Source organism: Physeter macrocephalus, chromosome 18 (genome assembly GCF_002837175.3).
Source record: "Physeter macrocephalus isolate SW-GA chromosome 18, ASM283717v5, whole genome shotgun sequence".
Lineage (NCBI taxonomy): Eukaryota > Metazoa > Chordata > Mammalia > Artiodactyla > Physeteridae > Physeter > Physeter macrocephalus.
Genome location: NC_041231.1, coordinates 44,484,279 through 44,495,965, shown reverse-complemented (window position 1 = coordinate 44,495,965; position 11,687 = coordinate 44,484,279). Strand labels below are relative to the sequence as shown.

The window sequence follows — 11,687 nt, the reverse complement described above, 5'->3', positions numbered from 1 at the left end:
ACTTTGTTCTTGTGTCCTATCTGAGAAGAAATATCAGAAGTCATTATAACCAGTGGTCTTCTGGTATCACACAGAATCACTTGGGTACTTGGTAGAAATATAGATCTGTGACAAAACTCCAGGAAATAACAATTCAATAGCTCTAAGGTGAATAAGAAAGTTTATTTTGTTTTGTTTTTTGAGAACAAGCATCTCAGGCAATTCTGAGGGATTTCCTAGATTTGGGAAACCACTGGTATAAAGCAGTCTCCCATCTCACTCATTTCACAGATGAGGTAACCAAATGGGGACCAGGCCTTTCTGCCTTCCTGGAAATTACTCTGTCCTGGTACACTACTACTGCATCTGCTTGGGCCCCACACACCCAGGCCATGCTGATTTATAGTCTGATGCTACCGTGAGTGACAACTACAAAGTATACATCGAAGAAGACCTCACCCTTCATTATTTGCCAAACCACCAAAGGAACTGATGGGCGTTAGAAGTTAAAGGCATAACCTCGGTTGTAGACAGAACAGCAGAGAAGTCTACAGCAACAAACTCAAGCCTAAATTAAAGAATAGTACACTTGCCATCTACAACATTTTTCTAACTGACATTCTTTAATCAACTCTGGCTATTTAAGAGAACAGTTTTCCACTTCAACATGGCAAAATCTGAGATCAGTTTTCAAAATTATACAGTTACCATTCAAGTGGGAAAGTAAATGTTTTCACATGCATTATCACAGAGCAGTGGTCTTCAAATACTTTTTAAGAAAGAAAATTCACTTTTCAAATTGAATCTTACACGGAAGCTCAATGCGTAAAAACAGGTAAAAAGCTGTCTCCAAAGTTGCCAGCTTACTTTACCTTGACTAAAGCTCCTGAAACTCCAAAGTCTAAAAACCATTTTCTTGAGATATACAACATTCCTCACTGGAATGAATTACTATAGATCCAAAAACAAAACTAAGCAAAAACTATTACTTCATTTCACATTCAAAATGATAGCTAAATTTTGAATGTTTTCAAGCTCATAATCGCTGAATATCTAATTAAATTATACTTACCTCATTTTCTTCTTCTCTATTGTCATCCAGCCAAGAAAGCATGCAAAAGAATAAAAAGAATTCATAAATACTTAAAACCGATTGAAATGTAAGTTGTTTTTTTATTAAAACTTAGGATACCTACAACCTCCAGGTATATTCTATATAGGCTGTCCATTCCTTCATAGCCTTAGTTACATTTAGCATAGCAAATGTTTAATGAAGATAGTGTCATGCACTGTTGCTAGGTGATGAAGAGAAAAGGTGAATAAAGCAGAGTCCCTGCCCTCAAGAAGCTCTTACAGTTTCCTGTAAATACAAAATATAATTTTGTTATAAAAGTAATTCCAACATAATGGAGTAAATACAAGGATAGAAATATGCACAAATGTAACAGCAATGAGGAAGATAAGCAACTCAGTTTAGTGGAAGGATAGGAATGCAAAGAATCCTTCCTAAAAGAAAAATTAGTTTTTGAAGAATGTATTTGAAGGGAGATCCTAAACGAAGGAAGATCCCAAGCAAAGATATAGAGATTAAAACATAGAACAATATGACCAAGGAAACTATAAAATAATGTTATCTGAGTATAAAGCGTAAGGCAGAAAGCAGCCAATAATTAGCCAAAGTAGGGAGCAGTGGCCAGGTCGAGAGGCCAGGTCTCTTACTATGAGAAACATTTTATCTTATGAATTAGTGGTTCTCAACCTGTTCTGGTATCCATTCAGCAGTCCCTTTGCTTAATGCAAGGTTTACCCTCTACATCAGAGCATGTGGCTTTCTGAGCTCACAGTTATATTCTAACAAAGATAACCACACTATGTCCTGACTGAGTAATCAAAAGCTAAAAGTCTGGTGTATACCAGTGCACTGAAGCACACTGGGGGAAGAGAAGAGACAAAAAAGGATTTTAGGCTATAACAACCAGATTTGTATTTTAAGCCGGTGTCTCTGTAGGCTATGTGGCAAGACTGCAGTACAATAATCTGTCTTAAATGCCTCTTAAAAGAAATGTACTAAAAATCCTTTTCCTAAATGTAGGCTTTACTCCACCGTAATTCAGTCCATTCACCAGAGTCCATGGTAGCCATACAAAACAAAGTAATGAAGGGAAAACAAAGTTGGCAATACATGGATGAGATCTAAAGCAGTGCCAGGGTTAAACACTTTTTTCTACTCTAAAACCACAGACTACAGAGATGTGACCTTAGAACTGCTGTATTTCTTCAATTCTATGATATACATTTTTCCCATATATAACACCTCTACACAATGCATCATACTATCAATAACATCACAGTCTAATTGGCAGAGTTTTTTCCTTTCTTAGTGATTAAAAAAAATAATTGTGTCTCACAATACGGCATACTAGATTCGATTTAAATTAGTACCATGTGAAATTTTTTTTAAAGAACAGAAAAGGAACCTGGAGATGTCCAAGCATTTGGAACGTCATTCATATTTGTACTCCTCTTTTCAGTGGACGTTTTTGAAAAAGCATTCATGGTTTTCTTCACGGTATCCATACACACAAAGTGCTAGAAATACTGAGGTTACCAGAACCCTTTCCTAAGTCTCAGCACTTATACTTTGGATAAACAAGTGAAAAGAATTCTGACAAGCTGTAATCAAAGTTATCACATGATCAAAGGGCTAAAGAAACATTATAAATGTGGGACTTGAGTGGGCATGTGAGGGGAGGAAATAAAGTTTCAATTCAGAAATCAGAAAACTGCTTGACAAAGATAGCAAGGCACTTCCCATAACTTGATAATATTTTTTAAATTTATAATAAAAAGGAAACTTCCCTCGTGGTCCAGTGTTTAAGACTCCACGCTCCCAATGCAGGGGGCCCGGGTTTGATCCCTGGTCAGGGAACTAGATCCTGCATGCCGCAACGAAGACCCTGCATGCCGCAACAAAGACCCTGCATGCCGCAACAAAGACCCAGTGCAGCCAAATAAATAAATAAATATTTTCAAAAATAAATTTACAATAAAAACAATATAAGCACATACAGAAAATTTGGGGGAAAATATCAAATTTTCCTCATCTTAAAATCATTTCATGTTAATAGAAATCAAATTACACACAAGCAAAAAGAAAAGTCCACAATCCAACCCATCCAGAGACTACTGCTGCAAACACCTTGGTATACAGAGCCTTCTAACACTTCTTTTGTGTGTGGGGAGGGCGTTAAAACAGAGATTTTTGTTTTTCTTTTTGAGTATAGTAATCATACCATACAAGCCATTCTGTACCTTGCTTCCTCCCCTCATCATAAATACAGCAGGTGAGCAAACAAGGTGTTTAGATCAAAGAAAAAAATGGAATCACTGCAAGAGATGGAGGGAATGATCTTGAGAGAAGGGGATATATAGATGAGTAAAGACATAGTTAAGTTTCAAAATAAAGAAAGAATATTCCTTTTGGCCTGTATTTCTCTCTGACATCATTAGTTGAAAGTTAGGGGCAGGGACAACGTAAAAGACTTGAAAAAATTCAAGTGTGGGGAACAAAAATGGAAGCAGACTATAATCTTCAATGTTGCTGCCCCAAGTTGGACATTACTAATTTATAATCGGAGTCATTGGCACACTTATGTTACTTCCCCTTGCAGCATTAGGCTATATAGAAGCAATGAGGAGAAACAACTGATGAGTTACTCTATCAAGTTGAGTGGGACAAGAGAGGAAGAAGAAGGCAAGGGGCTGAGAGAATTGAAGGCATTCCCAAGAATGAGCCACAGATAATAGAATAGGGAGTAAAATCTGAAGGAAGCTGATAAACTGAAGGAACAGGGTAGGGACAAGACAGCAGCAGCTTCAAAGAGTAGATTTGGTGGAAACCAGAAAGAGAAGTAGAAGGGTATCGTGAAGGAATTGGATATTATGGTCAGACTAATATTTCAGAGTTGGAGTACCCTTCAGGAGATAATACCTAGGTGTGGCCAGGGGAGTAGACTGCCACAGCAATAAGGGGACAAGCCCTGTTTAAAGATATTGATGAAATTGTGAGGCCATAATTAATAGCAAGAATCAGCCACAAATGTTTCTAATAAAAGAACACTTGTGGGGACTTCCCTGGTGGCGCAGTGGTTAAGAATCCGCCTGCCAATGCAGGGGACGGGTTCAATCCCGGGTTGAGGAAGATCCCACATGCAATGGAGCAATTATGCCCATGCACCACAACTACTGAGCCTGTGCTCTAGAGCCCGCGAGCCACAACTACTGAAGCTCGCGTGCCTAGAGACCGTGCTCCGCAACAAGGGAAGCCACCACAATGAGAAGCCCGCACACCGCAACAAAGAGTAGCCCCTGCTCGCCGCAACTAGAGAAAGCCCACGTGCAGCAACAAAGACCCAACGTAGCCAAAGAAAAAAAATTAAATTTATTAAAAAAAAAAAAGAACACTTGCTTTGGTAAATAATATAACGTCAAGAGCAAAGAATAGGGTTTTTGAAGGAAAGTTGCTGGAACAAGGGTATGGAAGCCACAGGTAAGAGTACTGAGCCTCCTGTGCCCCTGCCATAAAAAATGAGGCATACGAAAACAGGCATTTAAGTCTCCAGCATGGGATTGTGCTAGAGTGCCTTATTTCTTCTTTTGAAAAGCTACTACAGAAGAAAAAACAGGAATACCGCAGCCAGTTTTCTGTCAAAAACGTACAGTATGCAGATGTGCAGCTTACTGAAGAACTATAAAGAATTCTGACTAATCCATGTCAACACAGAGACAAATCTCTATTAGGTCACAGGACACATGTGGGAAAAGACTTAATTAAGAGTTTTAGTCATAGCAATCTCAAAGAACCAAAGAATGACATGATTATTCAAATCAACAACCAACCAACTTCTCAGGCTAGAACATAAGACGTTTCCAAAGGGAGGCTTGGTATAATGAGAGATATTTGGCCATATCAACAATATTCATAAATATAAACAAGTTGGATAGTAAAAGAATCTATTCTAGATAACATGTTACACAGGAAATGGTAATAGTTAAAACGAAAGTATTTTTATTTACTGTGGAAAAAAGACAATTTAAAGCAGTGGTCCCCAACCTTTTGGGTACCAGGGACCAGTTTTGTGGAAGACAATTTTTCCACGGACTGGGGTGCGGGTGGGGGGTGGTGGTTCATGCAGTAATGCGAGCAATGGGGAGCGGCAGATGAAGCTTTGCTCGCTGGCCCACCGCTCACCTCCTGCTGTGCAGCCAGGTTCCTAACAGGCTGTGGACCGCTACCAGTCCTTGGCCCAGGCATTGGGGACCCCTGATTTACAGAACCTTAGTGATTTATTTCAAAATATCAGAAAACTTCCAAGATAAAATAGTCTTATTTTGCTCAATTCCAAAACTTGGACCTGTGACCAAGAGAAGTATAGAATGACAGATTTTACCTCATTTTAATTTAGAACATTTTAAATTAGTTTTCTTTCTCTATTTGAAAAAGTAACACATGTACGCAGGGGAAAACTTTATAATACAAAAAGATATACAACTAAAATTAGATCTCTCTACATAGTGGCAACTATTGTTAAGTTTTGTACATCCTTCTAAAAATTGTGTGCATATATGAGCAAATACATTACTTTTAAAGGAGAAAAGACATACACAAATGGAAACATACCTTTCTCTACCTTTTCTCCACTTAAAGCCCTGGATATAATTACATATCAACACATTTAGATACAGCTTCAGTTGTAGTTCTACCGGCATAATAGCTTTTCATAAGTCATTGGTATTTTCTTTTTTCTGGGAAGTGCTTTTTCAGGTCCTTTGTCAATCGATTACCTATTGAGTTGTCAGTCTTTCTTACTGCTTTATAAAAACAATATGTGAGGAAGCTGCAACTGCAATGTGTCACTATACAGGGTACTTAAGTTTCCTTGTCCTCAGAAATGTTTAAGAAGAATCTGGATGAGAACCTACCCAAGATCTGACAGAATTCCTAACCTAGATATAAGGCTACAAAAGTGAGGCCCTAGAAGGTCTCAATCCGGGCCTTCAGTTTATTGAATTTCCTGAACCACAAATCAGGAACAGCATTTTATCTTGATTTTAATAAGTAAAGACTTTAAAGAGTCACTCCTACTTAATCTTTAAAGATTTCTTACTAAAATTCAAATATTCCTCAAATATAATACTTAAAGCCAGTGTTTCTCACATCTGAGTGATGTAGGGGCCTTTTTTTTCCTAGTAAGTTTGAATGTGTATGAATTTTTTATTCAGAGCAGTAGATTTTTACAAAATACTGTCTTTTAGATTCTGTATTGAACATTCACCCTGAGGACTTTGGTCTACTGAATGAAAGCTTTAGTCCCTCTAATAGAATTACGATGCATACGCCAAATAAAAAACATTCAGGGAGAATCTCAGAAGTCCACACTCTTTTTTTTTTTTTTCATATACATCTATCTATTCTTTTTCAGATTCTTTTCCCATATAGGTATTACAGAGTACTGAGTAGAGTTCCCTGTGCTATACAGGTCCTTGCTGATTATCTATTGTATATATGTGTTAATCCCAACCTCCCTTATCCCTCCCCGCCACCTTTTCCCTTTGGTAACCATAAGTTTGTTTTCTAAATCTAAATTTATTTTATATTTGACCCTTGAACAACATGGGGGGGTTGGAGTGCCAACCCCCGCACAGTTGAAAATCTGCATATAATTCTAGTTTATATGTTTATGAACATAAACTGTATGCTTATGTTTATTTTATAATCCTCCACACCTACGGTTCTGCACCTGTGGATTCAATAAACTACAGATTGTGTAGTGCCCATTTACTGATAAAAATCCGTGTGTAAGTGGACTTTCGCAGTTCAAACCCATGTTGTTCAGGGTCAACTGTACTTTAAAATTACCACTGAAAGGTAATGGTAGTTTTCAAGTGAAATAAATTTTAAAACTTAAAAATAATTGTTAAGGTCTGTAGGTTAGAAAATAGTATTAATGTTACTTTCTTGAAATTGAGTTGTACAGTGATTATATGAGAATGACCTTGTTTTTAAGAAATACACATTGGAAGACACAGGGATAAAAAGGCATCATGTCTGCAACTTTCAAACATTTCAGAAAAAAAGAAGTAATTGTGTGTGTGTGTGTGTGTGTGTGTGTGTGTGTGTAAAAAGAGAAAGGTAAGTGGGAAAATGTTCACATTTGGGGGATCTAGATGAAGGGTATATAAGAAATCCCTATTGTTTCTGAAACCATTCTATAAGTCTGAAATTATTTCAAAAATTAAAAATTATTTTTTTGGGACTTCCCTGGTGGCACAGTGGTTAAGAATCCACCTGCCAATGCAAGGGACATGGGCTCGATCCCTGGTCCGGGAAGATCCCACATGCCACGGAGCAACTAAGCCCATGTGCCACAACTACCGAGCCTGCACTCTTAGCGTCCACGAGCCACAACTACTGAAGCCCACGTGCCTAGAGCCCATGCTCCGCAACAAGAGAAGGCACCGCAATGAGAAGCCCACGCACCGCAAGGAAGAGCAGCCCCCGCTCGACACAACTAGAGAAAGCTCGCGCGCAGCAACAAAGACCCAACGCAACCAAAAAAAATAATAATAATAATGGATTTTTTTAAGTATTTTTTCAACCTAAGGTAAAATATAAAAAACTATCAAATATCCTCACAGACTCCTTCACCCCTTAAGAATGTGTTAAGAAAAAAAAATACTAATGGACTTTTGGAGATCCTAGAGCCTCAGCTGGAGAAACACTACCTGAAGAAACACTACTTGAAATCTTTCTAAATTCATACTCTGGTAGGCACTGATTAGAATAAGCTACATAAAAACTAGACCTTATAATAAATAGAGTATAAAATTGCAGAGGTAGTATTGTGAAGAGATGAAAACTCAGAGATAAGACAGGAGAACTGACTGATACAAAAGGAAGGATGCCAACAAGGACAAAACCGAAAACTAGTATTTCGTAACATTGCTTATAACACATCCTAGCCCAGAGGTTCACTTCGAGTAGTACTCTGAGCTCTCTAGAAGAAAACTGGTTTGCTGTATATACCCTGGCCCAAGTAAGAGCCACGCAGAAATACTGGCAAGGAACCCTACTCAAGTACCAAGTGATTATCCCCAACATTAAGAAAGAAATGGAATTTCACAGCTCCAGCCACCCACCTCCTGCCCCTCAATTTGTTCCCTTTTAAGATTTCTAAATCTTTGACCTGCTCCCCAACAGGTACAAATGAAAATATCTGTCATGGAAAAAAAAAGTCGGAATGAATGCACTGAAGTCATGCATGTTTTGACACTTATGCATTAAGGCACTTACAGTGTCATACATTCAAGACTTAAAATGCCTCAGATCTTCAATGATATGAAAAAGTACATAAGGGATAAAGTCTTCATAAGTAAAACTTTTACCACAAAAGATCACATCTACCTAGTTCACTGCTTGGCCTACGGTCATACACGTTTGCAAACCTCTTCCAAACAAAATGAGTTCTGTAGACTAAAGTTTTGGTGCAGAGTAGGTGTCCTAGCTAACTACCATGAGTTAGCTAGGCTTAAAGGAAATGTGGAAACTGCATCAGAACATATCTTTCCATAGCACACAACCACACTGATGGATTGACCAATGACTTATTTTAGAAAAGCAACACTGTTAATTTTAAGTATCAGTACACATCTCAATCACAAGGCTATCTGTTCAACAATTATTTAAGGATCTACCCCACTGAAGGAGGCAATATTAGTTCTATAAAGGCAAGATGTCAAGTTCACAATCTTTACCCCATCAGGATTTTCACACTCTATTGAAGTAATATGGCACAGAGGTATACCAAATAACCATGATACAAGGTAATAAATAATTATTGCCATAAATGAAATGGCTAATAAGGGGCTTTCTTATTAATTTTTCTTTTTTCAGTTCAACTTAGACTCACTTTCTGATTCTCCTTCTTTAGTATTTATTACTTTGCTTATAAGGATGTCAATGCAACAGAGCAAAAAGATCAAACTTTGATACCTACGTTGGAATCCTTTCTCTACATTTACTAACTCTATGATTTGCGCCATTCAATTCCCTTTCTCACCTTCCTAGATGCCTACTTCACGCATCCCCCTACCCCAAATCTCAGTCACCACCATCTCCCTGACCACTCTCAACTGATACCACCACTTTGCTCAGTGTCCTATTCCTTGCCTTCTCAAGGACTTTCATTTCCTAATTAATTCCCTCTCCTCTATCATCAGTCTCTGTCTTTGTCTCTCTCCATTCTCATTACTCAAACAGATTTTTATATGCCTTACCTTAAAAAAAGAGGGGGCCAACGGCAATTTCTTTCCTAGGCTTTCACAGACCATATTCTCCTGTTTTTCCACCTACCCTCACTGGCTACTCCTATTAATCTTATCTGTTGGCGTTTTCCTATTCAGATGTCCTCCCGTTGGGAGTGTCCCAAAACCTGATCCCTACTTGGCCTTCCTTCTCTTCTCCATCTACTTTTTCCCCTCCTACCTCATCTCATCCAAATTCATGGCTTTAAGTGTCATCTATAGACTGTTGACTTCCACATCTCCAAACCAAACCTTTTGCACTTATTTACCTAAATGCTCACTGGACACTTCTCCTTGGATGTCTCATTTATCCCAAATGTAACATGGTCAAAATGGAACTAATGATGATAACCCCATACACCAATTAAGATGATTGTTATAGACACATATTATGAATTTTACATAACAGCCAGGTGGTCTTTCAAAAACATAAATCATATGGCACATACCTGCTCACTCTCTCTGACCTTAGCTCTTTTCAGTCCCTCCTCCTCATTCCCTAACTACTAGCCACATTAGCCTTCTTTCCATTCCTCAAACATTCCTGAAGGTTCTCTTTTAGAATACAGTTCTTTTAGAATACAGTTTACCCTTGATCTCTGACAGACTACTTCTCAATCGTAAGATGACATCCCAAATGTTATCCCCTCTGAGATTCCCCCATCATTCTATCTTATAGCGCCTTACTTTATTCCTGGCCTTTATCAATATGAGGTTTTTTTTCCCTTTGTTTTGTTTTAATGTAGTGCCTGTTTCCTCCCACTAGAATACAAGCTGCTTTAGGGCAGGGATTGGGTTTATCTTGTTCACAGGTGCATTTAAGTGCCAAAAACTCAGAACATAGAAAGTACTCAGTAAATATTTGGCTGACATCATACTCACTTTCCTATCTATTTAGGTTTGCTTTACACTACTCCCCACTAAAAATTTCAATAGTTAAGATGGTCTCCTCTAAGTTCAAACATATATCAGTCTTGACTTCAATAATTTTGCAAACTGTTCTTCATTCAACCACCTTCCCTCTCTCAGCGTCCACACACACATTATCAGCTCCCATACTCATCTTAGTCCTCTCAGTCACTTTCATTCACTTGACAATTATCTGAGTGCCTACTATGTGCTCGGCACTGTACTGCCTTTTCCTATGCCTTTCCTTAACATTCCAGACGCTACTAATAAACTCGACTCCTACATCATGTACTTTGCAGAATGTCAATCACATACATAGCCTTGACTTGCATTTATTGTTCCTGCCTTGCCAAATAGAGTTTAAGTTACAAAGAGACAAAGGCAAAATCTTGTCCTTACTGTATAATCTCCCCTGGGTTTACCAGTCCCATTCCTAGCATAAATTCTCATTACTTTTTGAATCAAAGAAATTCCTTAACAATAATACCAGGTTTCAGCTTTCTCATTTCAAGCAATTCTCAAAGGAAAAGAGGGAAATACCTCAAAACTGACCTGTGGAAAAAAACAAGCCATACAGGCCATAAATTAATTTATAACATTTGCCATACTCTCATCCAAGAAATAGGACGCATGAGGACAAGTGAATTAAAACACTGATGAGAAATATATGTGATTTATGTGGACAAAAAAGTCATGAATACCACTGCTTTTTATCAAAGGCCTGGAAACTTTAGGCAAAGCACTTTGGAATGAATATGCTAACCTGAACCGGTGCCAATGGACTTGATAAACACAAGCACTATTTCTCACTTGACCTAAAGTCCACATCTTCAACTTACATAGTATCTCAAACATAGAGTTTCGACTGACATGTACACAGATTAAATCTAGAAAAAAATTAATAAAAACAAATGTTATTAAAATTACAGCATTTACACAGCAGGAATATTCTCACAGTATGTCATCTGATCAAAGCTATCTCTGATATAGGTCAAAACAGCACTTCTCTCCCCCATGTCATACTCATCAACTACCCTTATACCCCCAAATAGTTGCAACTTTAATGCGGAGTGTTCTATACAGATAGTAAGTAAAGCTATTTTCTTTAAACAAGAAATCACTTTGTAAACAAACACAGCTGATCTCGAATGTATCACTGTACAGTTCCTAGTCAGTGAGGAAAGGCAAGAATATGATCCCTAATATTAACAATTGTATATACCTGAAATCTGTTTCTAAATTTGTCTTCCAAATCAGCTTGCAGGAACACTTGAATGAAGTGAATTATGTTCTCCTGTTAAAACAATTTGTTCTCCAAAACCCATAATTAGGCTGCATGGGGATCTAATTTGAACATTTTAGGGCTTGTTACATACAAATGAGTTTCACTACTTTTATTCATTACTTTGAGTTACATCTCTTAAATTATCTGTTTT

The 11,687-nt window shown here is 37.8% G+C and overlaps 1 protein-coding gene across 1 annotated transcript in view; it reads right to left on the bottom strand.

The window, feature by feature from the left end:
- Positions 1 to 11,687, bottom strand: part of SETD2 (SET domain containing 2, histone lysine methyltransferase) — a 116,447-nt gene that overhangs the window by 85,175 nt on the left and 19,585 nt on the right. Inside the window, exon 2 of the mRNA XM_055080056.1 lies at positions 1,052 to 1,067. Coding sequence (XP_054936031.1) covers positions 1,052 to 1,067 — 16 coding nt within the window. The remainder of the gene's footprint in view (positions 1 to 1,051; positions 1,068 to 11,687) is intronic.